The sequence below is a fragment of the Melanotaenia boesemani genome, chromosome 5 (genome assembly GCF_017639745.1).
Source record: "Melanotaenia boesemani isolate fMelBoe1 chromosome 5, fMelBoe1.pri, whole genome shotgun sequence".
In the NCBI taxonomy this organism is placed as follows: Eukaryota; Metazoa; Chordata; class Actinopteri; order Atheriniformes; family Melanotaeniidae; genus Melanotaenia; species Melanotaenia boesemani.
The window spans coordinates 16,259,877-16,281,083 of NC_055686.1; the positions used below are offsets into that span (position 1 = coordinate 16,259,877).

Consider the following 21,207-nt stretch of genomic DNA (forward strand, 5'->3'; position numbering starts at 1 on the left):
GTTGTGGTCTGAAATAGTTTGAGGCCTTTTTATTGGAAGTAGCCGTTGGATATTTTTCAGGGATATTCAATATACAGATTTTAATGCAATTATTGTGTCTACTGTCAGTGTCTGTCAAGAGAGAAAATACATATAAAAAATGTAGAAAATAGGAGTTGCTATTTGGATTTAAGTTATTTAAATTGTCTGCTTGTGCTCACACCTCAAGGTGCACTACTGATGGACCAATTCCTTTTTTTTTTATTTCTGCTCTTCATGTGTCTCTTAATTATGGATGCAGAGAGGAAGGAAAAGGGCTTCTTTTCTGTCAATTTTTTGCAGGACTTTTGTCCAATTTCTTGCTGCTTTTTGTTAACAAGTATGTGTTTCTGCATTTCCCTGCTGTATCATTCTCTTTCACAAACATTTCCCATCTCCCTTTCGTTTCTTCATTTCCTGCTGCCTCTTATCGCTGTGCTGATCAGGTCTGCTCCTTGTCCCTTCCTTCCATTCTGCCTCCATCCTCTCAGGGCCAAAAACCGGTTGTCCTTTGTCAGTTTTCTGATCATTCTGTCACGGTTTATAATTTTCTATGCGGGCATGTGGTCAGCCAGCCAAGTCAGGGAAGCTTTGCAATCAAACTCCCATTTTTCATAACCAGTCTGCCTGCCAGCAAGACATGTGTGTGGTTTTCTACCCTTTCTCTTAAAAAGAAGAGAAAACATTTTTACTTGCTGTTACCACTGAATCACTCTTTAAAGTGACAGAAATATCTGTCCTGGTACTTTTTGTGTGAAGTATTATTTTGTAACCTGTGTTGGATGTGAAAATGTTAGTTGTAACTAAGAGAGCGAGAGTGTCTGTTTTTGAGTAAATGTGTCTCTGGGGTGTCTGTCAGCGTTTCTATGAATCTTCCTCTACTTTCCGAGTCTCTGTATTTGTGTATGTGGTTGTTTGAACCTGCATGTGTGCATACAGTTGCCACATTTCATGTGTGGCACTATTACTCCTCTGGCCTGGCAGTAATGGCTCCCTTAACAACAGGACACCCCATAATTATAGTCTGCCTTGTATCCAAGAGCAGATGGCACATACTGATCCAGAGATGGCTCTGTCAGCTTCAGCAACTACTGTATCTGCCACCCTGTGCATGTGTGTGTGTGTGTGTGTGTGTGTGCGCGCATGTGGTCAGTACTTTCCAGCTTTCACCCGTCCATTCTCAGTCTCTCCTGGAGTTCAATGACTAGATGATGAGTTTGGTGATTAACTAAGATTGAGAATTAGCTGTATTTTGCTTCTAGTCCCTTTGCTGAAAATGGCACGTAAAACATTTTATACTGGCCAAAATGCTGTTTGTGCTAGAAACTATTCAGGTATGTTTGTGTGAACTGACTCGGTTGCCTTCCCAGGGATGCAGCCAAGCCTATGTGACTCCCAGTTTCAGAGAGCTCCTGTCGTAAAGCTGCATTAAATTCTCCACTGTGGGCTCATATTTTGGCTTAACTGGACAATAAATGTGAATAAATATTCATACCTCGTTCATTTCTCCTTCACGTGTTAGGACAACCATGTGGATGCTATTCATCCCGGCTATGGCTTCCTCTCTGAGCGGTCGGACTTTGCTCAGGCCTGTGCAGACGCAGGAGTGATGTTTGTAGGACCAGCCCCTGAAACGGTCCGCAAGATGGGAGACAAAGTGGAGGCTCGCTCCCTGGCTATCAGTGCAGGTAAATTCACAGTACATGCTGTAGTACATCATCCAAGCATTTGTTATTGTTAAATGTTTAAGTTAAAGCTCATCTGTTAAAAGTGAGGCATTCTTTAATCATTTTCCGTGCATGGTTAGTACAAAAAGTTTAGGGAATGAAGAGCTCTGAGGTCTCATAACGTCTACTGAAGCTGTAAACCTTGTTCAAGCTCTGGCTCATCTTTTCTAAACATGAAGTGACCAAATGAGACTAGATGCTTGAGATGTAGGTTGTTTCCTTTTCTTTTAAGATTGTCTTGATTTATATTCAGTTGCCACTTTTCACCATGACATTCATTTGCTATCAGTTTCTGTGACCTTTGTTATCAACTGGAATCAAGATTTTTGGAATATACAGTTTATAATCTATTTTTTTGTTCTGGTTTCATCTGCCACTGCATGAAACTGAAAATTGAAACTTTATTTGTACTGTAATGAGAACTTATTTTGTGCCAGAAAAGAGCCCTTTTTTAAAGCAAAGCTATATTTGAACTAACAGGGCCGTGAGAACATGTAAACTCTTGTAGTAACAATAGCCTTTCTCACTATTCCTCTCCTGCATAGGTGTGCCTGTTGTCCCAGGAACAGATTCCCCCATCTCCAGTCTGCAGGAAGCACAAGCATTTGCTCAGACATACGGCTTCCCCATCATCTTTAAGGCGGCCTATGGAGGAGGCGGTCGAGGCATGCGGGTGGTCAGAGAGTACGAGGTGAGCACTTCAATGGAAAAGGTGATGAAATGGCTTGCTGTTGCACTGTTTGTTTTGTCATAAAAAAGTTTGTATTTAATATTCATTAATGTTAAATTTGTCTTGAATCAAGGTGAAATTGCTTGAAAATTACAACCTGGTAATTTATCTCTGTAGCTGCCAGTCACCCTGTGTATTTAGGCGTGTACTCAGAAATTGCCTCAAATGATCACGATGATTGAGCCTCAGTTTTTTTTCCATCAGATGAACATAATTAGAAAATGTCTTTCAGGTTTGTGACTGAGCAGCGGGCACTTGTCCTGAACCCCTCTTTTTTTTTTTTTTTTTTTTTTTTTTTTTTTTAATTGGGCAAACGGTGTTTAGATGTACAGTACATGTATAAAACTTAGAAAACAAAGCAAATAAGGCATAACTGGCTTAATCATAATGAAGAATATTCGTAGTTTAATACATTTGGAGATAATATGCATGAGTCTACAGTATCAGAATCACCTGCCTCAGATGTGGGTCCCACTCTTGCAGATAAAATGGCTTGAATAAGAAAAAAAAAACGTGGGTGTTTGGCACTGCTACATTGGCAGAGGATCTTTTCAGGTCCTTTGAGTTATGTTTTCTCTGGCTCTGCACATAATCACTCAGTATCAAACCAGTGCAACGCTCCAGCTGAATAGGTTGTTTTTCTCTGTTTTTGGTACACATTCAGTTGTGACTAGAATGTCATGAATCTTGTTTGGATCCTACTTGGATGGTTTTCAATAGCTCTTGGGGCTTACTGAGGGTTGTGTGGACATGAAATGCTCATTTTATGGTTCTGTGTAAACTATCTCAAAATTCTGGTGCAGTAAAACTTGATGGAATCAAGATTTAGGGCACATTCACACCAGGATGGTCTGGGAGACTCTTGCGATTGGGTGGGGATTTCTGAAAAATTTCACACCGTTTCACACTGCACTTTGTTCAAGCAGACTAAATTGCCTGGAAAACGTCACACAGTTAAAACAGCTGCTCACTAGGGGGGATACTCCCCTAAATGACCACACACCAAAAAAGAGGAAAATCCAGCTTGTGATTGGCTAGAACCGAAAACGGCTCAGCATCAGCAAGTTTCTGCAGTTTTGGGGTTTCTGTTTTTACTTTGGTGTTAAAACCTTATGAGGTTTTCACCAGAATCTGTATAGTGTGAGCAAGAAGAAAGGCTCGGCTAGAGAAAGGGGATGCAACATAAAATACAGATGCCCAGATTGAAGATGGAATATCAGGGAATTTATTGTCCGAAATGGTTGGAGGAATAAAGAGCAAACAATGAAGCCAATATTAACAATTACAAAAGAAAACAAAAAGCCCTTAAAAGCTCAAACACTAGACCTCAACTAAAGGTTAGACACAGTCCCATAAAGTTTTACAAAAGACCAAACAAGCAAGAGTGAAGTGGACAAGCTGTCTGCTAGAACAGACCCTGACTGAAAGGCTGCCATGCCCTTTTATCCTAGGAGGGATTCCTCAGCAGCAGCGAATGGTCCGAGGGCAGCAAACCAGGGAGCAGGTGTGGAAGGTGCGATAGAGTGCAGCTAATCCCAGCCAGGCGATAATACATAGTGATTTACATAGAGGATGTTGCACAGGTGACAGCCGTAACAGGCATGTTGTGTTGACATTTCCCACGTTGCTTCCTCTCTTTGCTTCACTGGATGGTCCGTTGGCTTTCCCACTATAACTGCACCAGATGCACTTGCAAGTGAACCGAGACCCCTGGTTTTTAAGTGGACCAGAGTTCACGTCTTTTGTCCACACCAGAGTTCAAATTAGGGCTGCAACGATTAGTTGACGTTGTCGACAATAGTCGACAATAAAAATAGTCGACAACGAATTTAGCTGTCGACTATTGTCGGCAAAAAAAACAAAAAAAAACAAACAAAAAAAAAAAAAAAACTACAGAGTGAGACATCGTCTTCTAGTCCTATCTCTGCTGAGAGTTGCACAATGCACATGCACAAAGAGGGGAAAAAAATACAGAGTGAGACATCGTCTCCTTTTTTAATCTCTGCTGAGAGTTTCACATGCGCAGTGAAGTCCGCCAAGGGAAAAATATGGTGGCGGACTAGGGAAGAAAACGATGGCGGAGAACGTTAAAAGTCTGGGATAACTTCACGTTAAACTTACAAAATAAATTAAATACATGTGAGATTTTTAAAGCGGACCTTGTGTACCACGGAAGTACGTCTGCAATGCTCGAACATTTAAAGAGGAGGCACGTCGGACTTAACAACCTCATGCGAGATTTCAAAGCTGAAAGTGAAATAAGATCCATATATAATAATCATGAGATACATAATCCGATTGGTCGACTAGTCGTTTAAATAGTCGGTGACTAATCGGCCATCAGAATAGTCATTAGTTGCAGCCCTAGTTCAAATGCACTCTAACACTGCTCCAAACGAACCGGGTTTGTTTAAAGCAGACTGAAGGGTGCCAGTGTGAATGTGCCCTTAGTATTCTGTCAGCACACAACTACGTAAACACGGTAGTTCTGCTCAGGTGTTTCTTTTTCTGTAGACCAGGTGTTCTTTTAATTGGAATCTGAAGAGTTTTAGGTTTGTTTAGTGTTAGTAGTTTCCCAAGTTATTTCTGAGTAGTTGGGCAGTCCTTTGCCTCGGATGGTGTGCAACACTTCAGGTTGTCTACACCAATTATTTTTGGTCTTTCTGAATTAATATAAAATCAAAGCTCCTGCTACCAGACTTGTACTTCCATATGATTCTGTTGGAGATGATTTTTTTGTGTGCTTTTGTGTGTACCCTCAGCTGGAATGAAATACTCATACTCCAAAATGGTATATTTCTACACCATTTTATATCTTTGTACAACTGAAGTTGCTATAAAGTTGTCATTTGTGTTTTTGTGTGAGATAGCTAAACATGCTGAACTGTGAAAAAATGTCCATTATGTGTAAAACCCCTTTCTTAAAGCACCTGAAGAAGATTCTGGGACAATGACAGTGGTGTGCTTAAATGACCAGGTAGAGCGGAAGCTTGATTTTGACTGTGCAGTGACTGATCAGGCCTCTGGTTGCCCAGCAAAATGATGATCAGTGTTGTTCTGCACAGCTGTTGTTTTGATGTTGTGGCTGATCATTGATGGTTCAGTATACTGTGAAACAGAACTGTTTACAGACAGTTTAAGTGTGTGTGTATGTTGCTTTGGAAAAGGCTTGTGGGAGAATTTATGATAGTTACACTTCAACCTAAGAAATGTTGATAATTGAAGCTGGCTTCTAATGCAGCCTAATTGTAAAATATAACTAATAAAGCACATAATAGACATTCTTTTAGATTCCATACAAAACATGTATTGAAGGGGGGGATGATGAGTCCCCCCAGGCCTGTAGTCAGGGAATTGGCAAATTGACACCCTGTTTACTTCAGTGTCAGCCCGGCGGCAGCTTTGCTTTTGGTTCCAGCACCGTCGGGGCTCTGGAGGGAATCTGCAGTTGTAGCCAGACGATACGAGCACAGCTTTCCCAGATTTCCACTTCTAAAGTCGGCTCATGTCAAACTTTTAACTGGCACTGGTTGTTGTCTGATTAGATCTGCACAGAGCAAAGCTACCGTATCTTTTAATGCTGGTGTTATTTTCTGTTTGTAGTAAACAACAGAGTCCTGTATTTGTCTTTTTCTTCTTTAAGGGAATTGTCAAGTAAAAATATGTTTTTATATGTCACTATTGAGTGTTTGATCTAAATATGTATGGTACACTGGCTTTCCATATTTCCACTGGGAATTATGATTTATGTTTGAGCATGTTTGCACAAGGAAGAAAAAAGTGAGCAAATGACTGCAGATGGATTTTCTAACTTAAAAACTAATTAATTATTATAGGCTTATTATTGCAGCCTGAATTGAGTTGTTGTTTTATCTATCTGTACGCAGGTTGCAGCAATGACTGAACCAATGCTTCAGAAAAATGCATCACATTTTAAGTGACTGTGCTCGGTGTATTGCCAGTCGCAGTGGTGCATCACTTCATTCACTGATCTATTCAAGAAATGGCTTTGCCGTTGTTCTGTAGCCACTGAGCCTCAAAAGTCATGAATCCACTGGAAAGAATGACCTTTTCTGAGTTGTAGCCCAGTCTAATTAATTAGTTGTTGACATTTCTAGTTATTCATTTGAGTCACAGGGGCGTCCACAGCTTGAGCAGATATGATGTGAGGAAATTGTAAAGAGGTTTCTCTGTACTATTGGGGCCCCAAGCAACAATGCGTAGGTTGACTTTTTATTTCATTAAGGCCAGCTCACGGGTCATTTGTATGCTGAATTAACAGAGTAAGCCAAACTGTTCACAACACATTTTAGGACAAGATGTGTTTGCGTACTGATAAGCAAAGCAGACAGATTGGCAGTTGTTTTTCTTTTGTTTGACCTGATGTGCTTTCTGAAATGGAAAAAGGAAACGGCATGCATCAAAACCCCAGTGGCAGAAAGATGACAGACAGACTGAACTGATGTAGAAGGATTACAAATGGAGTTTTACTTTTCAACTTGTAGGCTTTCAGAAGGCTCCTGTCATTTCAAAATGACTACAGGTGCAAACCATCTGACAACTTCACTGTGTCTACAAAGTGTCTGTTTTCTGCGCACCAGTGACTCGGGGCTTTGAAGGTCTGAACCAAGACTTGTGTTGTTGGCTTTCTACACATTACATTCACCTGAAAGCTTTCCACTGTCCCCCTTCAACTTCATCTTCCTCACTAAACTTGAAATAGTTTGGTTTTTGAGACCGTCTGCATCCACATGCTGCCAAGCAGCAACACTAAAATTCTCAAGGCTCGTTTGAAGCTCCATATTTTCAATAATTTCCAAAATGGTATATAATGAGTACATATGAGTTCATAATTCAAGTGAAATGCTACGACTATACTGTTTAAATTGAAACATTTTAATTTGATCAGACATAGAAAAAGGACTGACACTGCTGAACTGCTTAGGCAAGGCAAGTTTATTTGTATAGCACATTTCATGTTTTACATATAACCACATTACTGTGGTATGCAGAAGAAGCATGAAAAAGTACATGAGAGCATAAACAATCATCAATACATAATTGAAGGGTGTGCAAAAATCATGTTAAATCATGTAAAATTACTAAATTAAACGATTTAAATAAACAGTCTAAGTTAAGATACTGTTCAATTTTATGACTAGGTGCATGAGAAAAACATTTTTATACAGAAACACGAGTTAGCTTTGAGCGACGTTGATGCCCGTGGTTGCCTTAGGAACCTGGTAGTTTCACTTCGTAAGATCATTTATTCTCAAGGCTACAAGATGAAGGCTGAGGAAGGACTTGAGTTTATTCTTCTGAAGTTTAGGGGAAGCGGGGGCATGGTGTTGACTCACTGTTTTCCCAGAGGAGGAGAATGGATGGGCTGGCAGGATGTCACCGACTGACAAACAGACTGAGCCATGACCTTCAACATGTAGGGTCGTGATCTATCAGCAATAATGTGTAGAATAGTGCTCCCTGAAGGCTCGTGAACATGCTTGACAAAAGAAATGGGGGGGGGAGACAACACATAAATGACAGGCAAGGAAAAAAAGTTGAAAATTATTGGGCTGTGTCCTGCCTCCTGAAGAGAGTCTAAATCAGACATGTTTGAAATTTTTATTTATTTTTTTCTTGTCAGGAACTTGAGGAGAATTACCAGCGGGCCTACTCTGAGGCCCTTACAGCTTTTGGGAATGGAGCCCTGTTTGTTGAGAAATTTATTGAAAAGCCAAGACACATCGAAGTGCAGATCCTCGGTAAGTGTGCTCCGTTTCATGTGGTGTTTGCCTTTAACCATTTGTCTGTTAAATGTGAATAAATCAAGTTTCATTAACAAAGTGAGAAGTTGAAGTCCTTGAACTCGGTAGCAGAGCTGAAGGAGGGAGCAAAGGAGATAAATGAACAATGAGTGAAAATGATTTATTGGCCAGCAGAGGATTCTTCAGCCATTATTTCCTCTTATATTAAATGTAGCTGCACACATACTATTGGAAAACTGAAATTCAACATCAGCACTTGCAGCGTGTAGTGCTGCAGTAGCCGATGGTCACATGATCAGCAAACCCTGTTTGTCTGGGAGAATTTGTGTTTGTGTAACATTCAGAATTTACAGCGTGTGGTCACTCTAATTACTGTCTTTAGGGCATTCAAAGCAGTTAGTGAATTTTCTTAATTGCTTGTTAACAACCATGTCTATGCCAGCCCTCTCTTTCCCTTATTACCTACGTCCCTACCACACTTTTTAACGCTTCTCCCTCCCCTTTCTGTTTTGCCATCCAGTTTTTGCTCCAAATTCTTACCAACTTGTTTCTGCACACCTACCACGCTTTCTTCCCTCTTATTTTATACATTTACGCAGTGATGGTGAGCTTGCAGGTCAAATGGCATATTTCAGTTTTGAAGTGTGAATCAAAATTTTATAAGCAGTTCATTATTCAGGAGAAAAATAATAAAGATAACATATTAACTCTGTGTATATAGCGCTTTTCTAAACAATATTACAAAGTGCTTAAACATGACAGCAGACAATTAAACAGTGAAGCAACCTGAGGCGTCAACATGAAATACAAAAAGAATTCTAGGGCAGAATTCACTAAAGTAAATATCAAAAAGTTAAAAAGGCTGGCGATGGTAATGGCAACAGTAACGACCATAATATTACCAACAATAACAGTAAGTAAGTTTGTATGTAGCCTCTTCCCAAGGTTACAGAATTGCTAACCTAGAAAAGGTGGGACCAGGCAGCCAGATCAGCACTAATGGACTTGTAATATATTCATCAGAAAAAGGAAAGTTTAAAGGAGGGATTTAAAGGTATTGAGAGATGTGGTGCTTGAGTGCAGTAAGCAACGAGTTCCATAAGGTGGGGGCTCTAATGGAAAAAGCCTGATCTACCTTTGTCACAAGCTGTGATCTGGGGATCGTTAGATGAGCACCATCTGTGGAAATGGATGCAAGGACTACAAGATGCATCATTTTTAGTCCAAGCAGCACCATTAACCATAGTCATAATGCAGTATAGCTGCATAAATATTTATTTTGCTTGCATCTTTACTTTCGCTTGACTGTCAGAGCTAAAGCCTTTAAGTTTGAAAATGCTTACGGCTGCCTCTCTAACATGACCTTCACTTATTTAGTACCATGGTTGAATAGTTAAAATGTTTATTTTGGCTTAAAATGTCAGATGGGACACAGGCTTTGGTTGCCTCACAATGAACACTAAGAACAAAGACTCCTCCTTTTTAATCATGCAACTATTTTCCCTCTTCTTTCTCTTTTTTTTCTCCTCAGGTGATAAATACGGTAACGTCATTCATATGTATGAGAGGGACTGCTCCATTCAGCGACGACACCAAAAGGTGAATTCCCCACTTTAAAATTCATCCAACCACATTTAATGTTGGTATTTAAGATTGTCTTCAGACATATTTTCTGGATTGTGTTGCATGAAGTGAATGGTAATGATGGGAAAGCATGAAGCAAAGGTCATTAGCAGAAATCAAGCAGCACTGTCTTCTGGATTTTTATTTTGGCAAACATAAGGCCATGCAAATAACATATTAATAAAGTGATTATAAATACTGGTTAACTGCTCCAAGACTGCTCTTAGCAGCAGGGAGTAAGCAGATTGTATTTCAATAACAATTACCCTGTGCTAATGCTGTGAATTGAAGTCTAAACAGTAACTGCAGGACTTGCATAATCCTCCACCAAATCAACAAAAACGGCTCCTTTTCAGTGTGACTCAATTGATTCTTCTTTATTAGCCAAACATTGTCTAATGAAACATAAATGTCTCAATATCACAAGAAAGAGAAAATAGAAATTAGTCTGTAGTCGCTTAATGTAACAAAGCTTTAGTCAGAGGAAGCAGATCAACATGTGTAATATTTCATTACACTGTCACCTCAGTGCAGTTTTAATCATGTATTTTCATCACTTTTATCCTTTCACTTTAATCAAATTATAAATGATAATCATGTTAGCATCTCTGTTCATGCCAGAGCTGCTGGTCTTTGATTCTGTTAGGTTTAATCTGCCTTCGCTCCAGATCTCAGATCTCTTTGAATCTGAGAAACAATAATAGCTGTGTGTTGAAATTTGAGATGGTTCAGCAATGATGCAGCAAGTTGTGTGTCACGCGTTATTTATTCATTTGGTTTAATAACTTGGATTAGATTTAATTTATTTCTTTTAGGAGACATTTTCCCAATCAGACATGGGTCATGTCTTGAACTTATTTCTCATGGATAGGTTGACTTGTTTGGAACTAAACGGATCAGCCCCAATATGTTGAATGCCAGTCATCCAGCCTCCAGACCACAAGAGAAGACTGGTTGTCACGAGTAAAGCAGATGGAACGAATCATTTGTAATTGCTATGAGTCAGACATGGAAAATAGAAACAAATTTTAGTTATTAAATGTTTATGGCAAAGCAGTTTAGAGCTTGGAGTAAATTTGCTGATTTGTGTGCAGACTTAGAATCACTATAGAAAAGCCTGCTATGTAATATAAAAAAGGATCAAAAAGGGGCCACTTCTGGTTATAAACCCACAATTAACTGCCAACTGTGCCGTCTACTGCAGACCCATAGAGCATTTTAGCATCATTTTAACTCATTGTTTTGTCTCATTGTGGTGATTTCACCACCCACGGCTTTATTATGTTGGTCTCATTTGTGCTCTCAATGCCACACACCGGCTGCTTGTCTAATAAAGATATTTGACATCTGGTGTGTCAACAGTGGCACTTTTTGTCTAAGCAAAGTTGGAGAGTTGGATGTTACGGTATAGTAGATCAGAGCTGAGTACTGTAACCTCAGTGCATATTTTACATGTTAAACAAATCATTAGAGCCAGTTTCTTATGAGTAAGAGTAGATTAGGAAGAATGGAAATCAGTTTAGCAGCTCTGTATTAGCAGCAGATTTAAAGAGCAGTGTAGTAGAGATAATGAACTTTGCAACTGTTGCTGTAATTGTTTTTATTATGACGATTAGTCTCAGACAGTATTGATAAGGTCTTGTTGTTTTCAGGTTGTGGAAATTGCACCTGCGTTCCAGCTGGACCCTCATCTGAGAGACAAACTTCACTCTGATGCCGTCAACCTGGCCAAACTGGTATGTTGTATGCTAGCTGGTGACAGCTAGCCACAAAGTTCATGTTTCTTTCCCTCTTTAAAACACTTTTTAGAGATGGGCTCTACTTCTTAAATTGTCCAAAATCAATTTGTTAAAGCATCGCCTTTCACTTACTTAGATATGGATTCTTTAATACTAGACTTACAACTTCATTTAGGCATGCTATTGATGTTGACAGGCTGTGTGCATATGCACAAGAGTGATGCTATTCCTCACTTGATGTGCCAAACAGTCAGTTGTTCCCACTAGCCTAACAAGCACCTGGTTACATCAAACATCAGTCTTAAGTTTTGCTGCTGTTAACTTGTAGGCTTTCTAAAATTTTAAGCGGTGCGCATTGAGCCTTCACGGACCTACGCAGAACATACGGCGATGATGCCAAAGTCAACATTACGCAGACATTGTGCGAGTATAAATCCAGCTTAAGCTTAATATCCACACTCTAGTTCATAAATGTTCAGAAAGCGGTCATTGTTTGTGAATCCCATTTGTAATTAATTTATACATGCCAGTAAAAGCAGACGTATCAAGCTTGATCTGGGAACATCTGTTTTTTTTTCTTGTACCACCTCCACAAACGTGAAGAACAAGCTCCTATGCTCACAGTCGTGCATCAACTCCACGTTGATGTCAGCATTTATGTTGCACATACATACAAGAGAACATTTCTTTTGTCTCTCTTCTTTTAAACATGGCAATCACAGTTTTATTTGATCTGTTCTGTCATCATAATCCTAACCCCCCCCTCATCACCCCACCCTGGCTTACTGCACTGGTTTTCCTGGCTGGGTTTAGGCAGGTGTTAAGGACAACTGTTGTGTAAACTTTATGCTGGACTTTGTCAGACTGCAGTTGCAGAAATCTACTTAGATGTTCAGTCATCACCAGATAAAAAGATCACTGGAAAATATGGTGTGAGAAAGAAAGCAGCTTTTACTTCATCATGTAGTTTTTTTTTGTACTAAAACTTTTGTGGATTGGGTCTGAATGCTTAGAAATGACTGAATATACAAATTAATATGTATTTTCTGTAAAATGGAACAGTCGCCTGATGAAGCAGCTGTATTGTGTAGGTATGTTCTGGGAAAAGTTTTGACCATTTAAGAAAAGTTGGCTGACTGGAGGAAAAAGGACTTGCTGAAAATGAAACAGCTTTCCTTGTGAGGACTCTGCTTTACTGGGTTGCAGTCGACACAGATTCTCACCGCTGTCCATTTTTCAAGTCCACAATTGTTTTTGTAAAATAACTGCATTCCTCCTTGGAATTTCAATGTCGTCTGCTTGTGACTGAAATGAGGGTAAAATGTGTCCTTAGCCAAACTGTGGAAACGCAAATGGAATTTGAAAATAGGCTGAAATGTCAGCTGTGCAGATAGCAAATGCAATTCTGGAAATGAGAGTTTGAACGGTTTTTAATGACAGCTGGGTGATTGTCACTGTTGTTCACTTTTTTTTTTTTTTTTTCCCCAAATAAAGAAAACATTTCTTGGTAAAGCTCACCTTGTAGTTGGCCTTTTAAAATGATTTGTCTGGGTTTACTGTTGCAGACAAGGTGGCTCAACTATGACGGCATCACTTAAAGTCGAGCCTCATCGCTCAGTGGAGATTTCAAAAAATGGCCTTCTTGGGTAATGGCCCAGTTGAAGAATGAATGGAAGTGAGGTGGGAGGAGTAGAGGAAGAGGATGGTGATTTAGTCCAGAAATTAGGTTGATATGATGGTTATGTAAGGGAAATGGAAACTTCATGATATGACCTTGGTCAAGTATTGACTTCTGATCTTCTTTGTGTGTATTAACAGAGGAGAACTCCCAGCCAGGACTTCACTGTGGGTTATGTGAAATGAAAGCATTGCTCTTTAAATAACAGGATGGGTAACAACTGGGCTACACCATGCATACATACTCAAACCAATTTCCATGTTCACTGGAAACAAATTTACAATGAAAAATCTCAGCTCCATCACCTCTTCATCCTGCTGTATAGTGGTGCATTCGATTTGAATCGGAAGTCTGAGCTGGAAATTAACTGCCATCTTGAATGGGTGTAGTTGGAGCTAGTGAGTTTCCTCCAACTTTCCGAGTCAGATGTCTGACTTCAAGGACTGTTCTTGTTGCATTTCCTACTTGGGAACTCAGAAAATCTGACTTCCAGGTACAAATTGAATGCACCAAAAGGACCTTTAGCAGTCACATACAGGAGAACAATCTTTTTTCAGATGAAAATTTTAATGTCTAATTCTTCTTGCAGTTGGCGATCGCTGTTGCATTAAGTTAATTTGAACAGAGCAGATATAATTTGACCTGCAAAACTTTAAAGTTTCTGTAGTGCAAAGCAAAAATAGTTTTACATCTGGTGCAAGATGATGGTTTCAGGATTAGTGTCATCTTGGTCATGATACTGGGGAAATGCTAATGGAAAAAAAAAAGCAATGATCATTGGCTAAACAGTATGTTGGTTAAGAATCTGTACATAAGTAAAAAGTGACAAAGCAGCAGTATTTTGATATGTAAATTAGATTAGCTTGGGGTCTAATTTTGACTTTAATTTAGCATTTTATGTAATGATTTAATTTACCCTCATTGATGAGCTGGATAAGAGGATGAGTACCAGTTCCATGTCTGAAGACAGAGCTGTAAGTGTTGCTTTAAGTTTTCAATCTATACTTCAGTAATAGTTTGTTACAACTAAATCTACATACAAAATAACTTGAACATCAGTGTTTCTAGTCTGTAGTGCTACTAAATGTGATGCTACCAGCTACTAAGGGAGAACCTCTGAGGTTACAGGTAGGTAAAAATGTTTTCATTTGACCCCTGTGTGACTAGTGAAGGCACTCCGTCTGTGTGTTGGATAAGCCCTGAATTCTACACTTTATTTTATAGCCATACAAACATGTACACCGTCTTGCACACAGAGCTCAAGGATCAAACTTGCAGCATTTGCAGATTATCACCAGGGGTCTCACTTTCTCCTCTCCTGATCCTGCTTTTTTCTTTTTCTAGACCTCTTTTCAACCATCACCTTCTCCAGTCCTGTTGTTGCATTTCCCTGCTATGAGTTGAGACTACATTTTACTTTGAGGCAGTCCCCACAGCAAAAGTTTCCACTTCAGAGCTGAGCCCAGCTCGCTGCAGATCTTGAAATATGCTCCCTAAGCAAAACAGAGGATGAACTTTGGCACTCAGAGAGTATTAATGTGTATGCATTTTTAACGGCTTACATATGTACAAATTGTGCAAAAGAGCATGCGGTGATTCAAGATATGCATTTTTCATGAGTCATGTAGGCCTTTTTTATAGAATTGGAAATGATTGACTTCAGTACATTTGTGTCGCACATTCTAGCATAACATAGTTCTAAAAGTGCAGGTGACCCTGCTGCAGGGTGGTGTGGATGCTTAACCAGGTGGATGTTAATGGCATTGAGCATGTACTCCGGTTTGAATTTAAGGTGGTCGGAACTTTTATTTTCTTTTACATATTTTCTTTTCTTCTGCTTTTATCAAAGTTTTTATTGAACCTTTATTAAAAAACAATTTAGGAAATACTTGAATTTGACATGGGATGAAACTCCTCAAATACAAACAAAAATACTAATATGGAAAAAAAATTGAGCATATGTTTGGAAGATGCAGCAGCATCCATCAGTCTCTGTTGATGAAAAGCATCCTCAGAGCATGATCCTGCAACCACCATTATTCTGTGTGGGGATGCTGTTCTTGGGGCGAAGAGTTTGTTTCAAACAGCTTTATTTATCGTTTTATTTATAAAGTTAAATTTTGCCTCATCTGATCAAAGAACCTTCTTCCATGTGTTTGGCAAGTCTCCCGCATGTGTTTTGGTTAACTCTAAATGTACTTTATTAGATTTTTTTAAGTAACCGATTGTTTTTCTTTTTTTCTTTTTTCCATAAAGCTCAGCAGTGAACATTGTAGTGGTCCATTCAATTAGTGTTTTTTGGTTAGTGCCAATTATGTCATCTCAAGGAACTTTAAAGACATAACAATGAAATGGCTTTAATTAATTATTAAAACGAATCCACATTAGTGCAATTTATAATAAGCTTTCATACAAGCCAATTCATAAAAAATAATTGCTTAGTAACGGGTTGCATTAATTGTATTCAGACACATCAGTCTGTGTTGTGGAGCTTTCTACATCAGTGAGGGTTTTGTCGGGTCTTTGTATCTTTGTATTCGTATGAGTTTTGGTAGATTATCCTTTCTAGCCAGATTTGTTGTGGTGCCAAATTGTTCCCATTTTGTGATGGATTTGTTGTTTTGTGGGATTTTGCAAAGTTTCAGATTATTTATTTATTTTGTCCATTGTTCTAAACCCAGTCATGATTAGTCCTTGACCTGTTTGGAGACCTTTTTTGGCCTTCATGTTGTGAATTGCTTGGTAGTGCCTCTTGATTAATGGCTATGCAGACTCTGTTAGGCCTTTGAAGATTGGTGTATAGACACACTAATACCATGGGTCTTTTAAGGTAGGGATGGGGATTTAAAGAAATACTATTAGAATTGGAGAATTATTTAACTTTTGAGTATAACCCTTGGTTCTACCTCGGTGTAGTAATGCTTTAAAGCAGTTAATGGATTAAACGAGAGTCTCATTGAGGTGATGGGTCCATAGCTTGATAGCTTGTATTAAATGTTGGTTGGAAAAATTAAACAATCATTGCCTATATTTAAAGGTTGTTGCTATCAAGACCCTCAAATTCAGGGTTTAATAGCCATAGTTGACTAAAATCTCAAAGTAGTTGAATAAAATGCCAGAATCAAGATATTCCTGCAGAGCAGAGGTTTTTGGCATGAATGGCCCTGGGAAGGGATGGAAAGTCTGTTGGAAAGAGTCCCACTACAGTAATAAGTTGTATTGGGTAACTCTGGTAAATACAGATGGCTTTTTAATCGTATGTGTTTATACAATTTGGCTTTTGTGTTTAAGGGTGAAATATCTGAATCTTTATAAAATGTGAGCTGCATAGAAACATAGATTGGGAGGGGGTTGACTACTTTTTTTACATAGCACTGTATTGTATACACCACATATGTCAAACTGGTCCAGCAAAGGGCCGTGTGGCTGCAGGTTTTTGTTCCAACCAAGCAGCAGCACACCAGATTTGACTGATTCAATCAACTGATCTCAGTCTTCAGACAGCTGATTGGTCAAACTGTGTGCTCTTGGCTGGCTGGAACAAAAACCTGCAGCCACACGGCCCTTTGCTGGACCAGTTTGACATGCCTGGTACTGTATACACCATTTCTTTTTGTTCACACTTGCTGTTTCTAAGCTCTTATTTCATCTTAATAGTGGCTCCATGGTGATGTCCCTCTTCATCTCACCATCTGTACATAACCCATCTTCAGCATCAGTAACCTCCATCAGTGTCTTTCAGAGGAACAACAGAGTCTTTGAACACTCCACAGGCCACAACATTTCCTGACAGAACGTCCTAGAGAACAAAGCTGTCCGGCAACACTCAAGGCTGCAGGAAGTTGCTCCAGCTCTCTGCAACAGGATGGATATGAAGTCAGACATCACAAGAAAATCACATGAAATGGCCCTGTGTGCTGTTATCTGCTACTCAGTTGATTTCTGTATGCTTAGTAATGGAAAGCTTTATTTTGTTTTTCCATCTCTTCAGCTCTCATTGTCTGGCTCTCATGTTGCTTTCTTTGTGAAGTAAAGAGAAGTGCTATTACTGATGTGATTTAACCAAGTCACGCAATACCATAGCCAAAAGATTAGTTTTGAGTTATGCATGTCACAAAAGCAATGAGGTTTTATTGAACCCAATATTTGGCCCACTGATTGGGTGCATCATTGCTTGCTGCTTATTTTTTTGGCTTTCCTTAATACTACTAAATCAGTCATGTAGCAGTTGCATCTGGTATTTTTACATCTGTGTGGGTTGAGATATTTTTGAATTTGCCTGACTGAAGTTGATGGCGCTGAAGGCTGTGGTTGACCTATTGTTTTCTGGTTTAAATCCCTCCATTTGGACACAAGTTCTCCTTTTTCATTAATTTAAAAAGTTGTGCTGTTGGAAAACATCGGTGCACAAATAGGCTGCTATTTAGTGCTCCACAGCTCTGTGGTAATAAGTATGCAGGATGCAAAATAACATGCCCCAGTTTTATTACTCTGGAATTGGCTGTGACTGAACCAAGAGGTTTGCGTTAATTGAAGAAAAGTTGTGTATTTGTTGGTGACTGGCTGTGCATGAATCTCTATGATGAATTTTCTATTTGCCAACAGATTAATTTGTTTGGTTTTGCTGGATCACTGCGGTTGAAGGCTGTAGATATGCATGTTTTCTTTTGTTCTTATAACATCCTCCTTATATGCAACATTTAAAACCTTAACACGGCTGCAAACAACTACTAGCTATACAAAGACAAAGCTGTGAGTTGATCTTATCAGATCACACAGCTTCTCCTCATTCATTTTCTGTTCATAAGCTCTTTGCATTGAAAGCTGCCATGGTTACACGTTTGCGCACCCAGGTCTGTTACAGCCAATCCAACCAACAATGCAATAAAATAAACACTGACCACTAGGTTGACTGCACGCCATTTCTCCTCTGTTCTTTGTATTGCGCATGGCCCGATGCGCACACAGAAACCACGTCGCAAAATACGCCCCCATAATTGTTTTTACACTTGAAGTCAGAATGGCTTTTATAAACCGTCTGCATGTAGCGCATACACACCAGAGTTGTGTTACTCTGTTACTACATCTCTATTTATTTCATACAGAGTTTTTAATTTTAATTACCCACAGTCTTTTTAAGTCTTAATGATAACTCCTGGTGAATCATAACAGACCTGGGTCTGAATATCTGTGGTTACAGGTGAGCTAACTAAATTAACGACTGGCTAAAAGCCTACAGATAGAATGATAACAGGAATATTTTCGTCAGTGAGGCATCCTCAGGCATTTAGAGAAAGCATGAAGTTACTCCATTAATTTAACTAAATCAAATTTATTTATTTGATAGGGACAAGTATGTTTCATGAGGCATGTCACACACTACAGCATTTTAGCCAAGGCCAATTCTTAATGCCCATCCCTAGTTAGGCTTTTACAAAAAACACAGACAACAGTAACTTTATACAATACATTACAATGCAAAACAATAAAACATTACAAATACAACATGGGATGTTCACATGTCTGACCTCTCAAAACACACACACACACACAAAAAAAATGTCTTCGATTGTCAGTGCTTATAACAATCCAACCTATTTAACACCCACACAGAAAATTAGTTTTAAAAAATGAATACAGTTTTGGTTTGTCTCTAGCCAGTTCTTAAGCCTGAAATAAACCTTTTAAAGTCAGATATGGTCTTCATGTCAGATGGTAGTGAGTTCCAGATCTTAGAGCTCTGAATTAGGGCGTGGATTCTTCCACAGAATGCTACAAGTCTGTCCTATAATATGTTACTATTGTTGGTCTTTCTACTACAGACCTTGAGCGATTATGTTTTTACTGAAATGTAGCCATACTCTGGATCACCTCTTCCAGCAACAGACGCACACCAGGCACTGATAAGACCAGCGGCGCACGATTCTGATGCTGTGGAAAATTTGGAACCGGATACTAAATATAACCGGTTTTAGATTCACATCCCTAGTTGAGTCATTCCCAGTATCATCCTGTCCCATCAAAGTGATCACAGATGGCGTGTCAGGATAATGAAGATAATTCTTCTCTTGGAGGAGTGATACTTGAGAGGTTTTGAATGGGGTTGACTAGTTTGTTGCGACTAGACTGCTAGTATTGTAAACTTTTTTGTTGTCTTTTTGGCTTGCACATTTTCAAAATGTATCCAATCTTGATGCATTCTGTTTTTAATGGAAAGTTTTATATTAAAAAGCAGCAGCTAGGTCAGTTGTACCATTTTGTTGTGTATGCACCATCCCATATTAAGTATATAAACTATTTTGTTCAGATGTAGTATAAGGATAAACCCTGCTTGGGGTCTTTCTTTCTTTATTTCTTTCTTTATATTTTTACCTGCATTGTGCTGCTGTTTCATCAACATTTTGGGTTTTTTCCAGTGGCTCTTGGAGCCATTTTTATACTGCAGCTTGGCAGCAATCTCTACTCTGGCACTCTTCGGGCCTCTAACATGACTGCGCTTTGGCAGATGTAGCTGCTGTGAAGGAGTGCAAGCAAATAGGAAAATGCAAGTCTATGATCTGCTATGATTAAGCACTTAAAGCTGTTGTAATTAATTTGGTTTACCTCGTTTCACAGTTCAGTCTTTCTTTAAACCTTAGTAGTATGTTAGCACTCCAAATGTGAAGGACAGAACATGCCTCACACAACATGCAACATTAAATTCAGCAGAAGCCAACTGGTGGGTTAGTTTTTAGTACACATGTCAGCTTACTTTGGATGTCTGGCAGCAAAACGTGGCATCATTTGCCAATTTTTTTTTTTTTTTTTTTTTTTTTTTTTTTTGCTGTTTATGACAAATTAAAATGAACAGGTGTGAATTTACAGGTCACTTTAATGCTCAGTAAACTTTGCTGTGCTATTTCTTGGTGGTGGTAGATTTGCCATTTAACCTCAACAGGAAGGAGTAAATGTTACTGTCAGAAATCTTGTGCTGTAATTATCAGTTCATTTTTTAGCACTTGTGTGACAGTTGCATTGCGCAGTGTATGATGCAGTCTCGCTCACTCAGTGTATAGTGTTTTTTAAAGTCAGGCAGGTTTACCCAATCAGAGCTCTCATGGAGCGAAAAGTGTAAAAGAGCAGAAAGTAAATGTAAATGTGATAATTAGGTTTATTTATACAGCACATTTCCAACAGGTCCTACTGCACAAAGTGTTTTACAAACTACAACACATCTAAAATAAAGTGAAGAATAATGGTACAATACAATAAAGCAATTAAAACAATTAAGAACAAATTAAAACAACTAAGACAATAACGACTAGGACAATAAAAAAAAATGTTTAGGTCAGCTTGTGCACAACTTAAAGTATGAATTATTGCTCAATGTATTTGAGGGCATTTTTTATTCCATATTGTGCTTGTTTGCCAGCTTATTTACAGTATCAGACACAAATCAACAGTATCAGAATACAAGTAGGGCTGGGAATCATCACTATTTACAGCTAATTATGTAAACCACCTATTCTTGAATATTAAATATGTTCTCAGATAAGTCTTATTTATTTATTTTTTTTATAAAACAGTGCATTTACTTAATCAGTTATCTGGGAGTAATCAGATTACTGTAATCTGATCCGACTCGTCTACATTTATTTCTAAGGTACCATAGCAATACAGTGTTTCCCCAGATTCAGAGCTAGTAGTGCTGTGATGGGGACAGTGACAGGCAAAATTCATTGCCAACCAAGTGAAACCCAACACACGGGACGCGACAAACAGCAGCCATGGCGGGAGTGTCGCACATCGCGCTCTCGCATCGCATTTCTCCAAGAAATTTGATTATGATATTGGAGAGAATTTTGACATCGACATTTTCAGCCTTTTAGCTAAAGCCTCTTACGTATTCAAAAGAAGGAAAACTTCCAAGAGATAACTGCTTACACTG

General features: G+C 38.9%; 1 protein-coding gene across 2 annotated transcripts in view; it reads left to right on the forward strand.

The window, feature by feature from the left end:
• Positions 1 to 21,207, forward strand: part of pcxb (pyruvate carboxylase b) — a 312,844-nt gene that overhangs the window by 16,093 nt on the left and 275,544 nt on the right. For both annotated transcript variants that reach the window (XM_041985524.1, XM_041985525.1), the window contains exons 5-9: positions 1,541 to 1,706; positions 2,291 to 2,436; positions 8,120 to 8,237; positions 9,772 to 9,839; positions 11,516 to 11,599. In XM_041985524.1, coding sequence (XP_041841458.1) covers positions 1,541 to 1,706; positions 2,291 to 2,436; positions 8,120 to 8,237; positions 9,772 to 9,839; positions 11,516 to 11,599 — 582 coding nt within the window. The remainder of the gene's footprint in view (positions 1 to 1,540; positions 1,707 to 2,290; positions 2,437 to 8,119; positions 8,238 to 9,771; positions 9,840 to 11,515; positions 11,600 to 21,207) is intronic.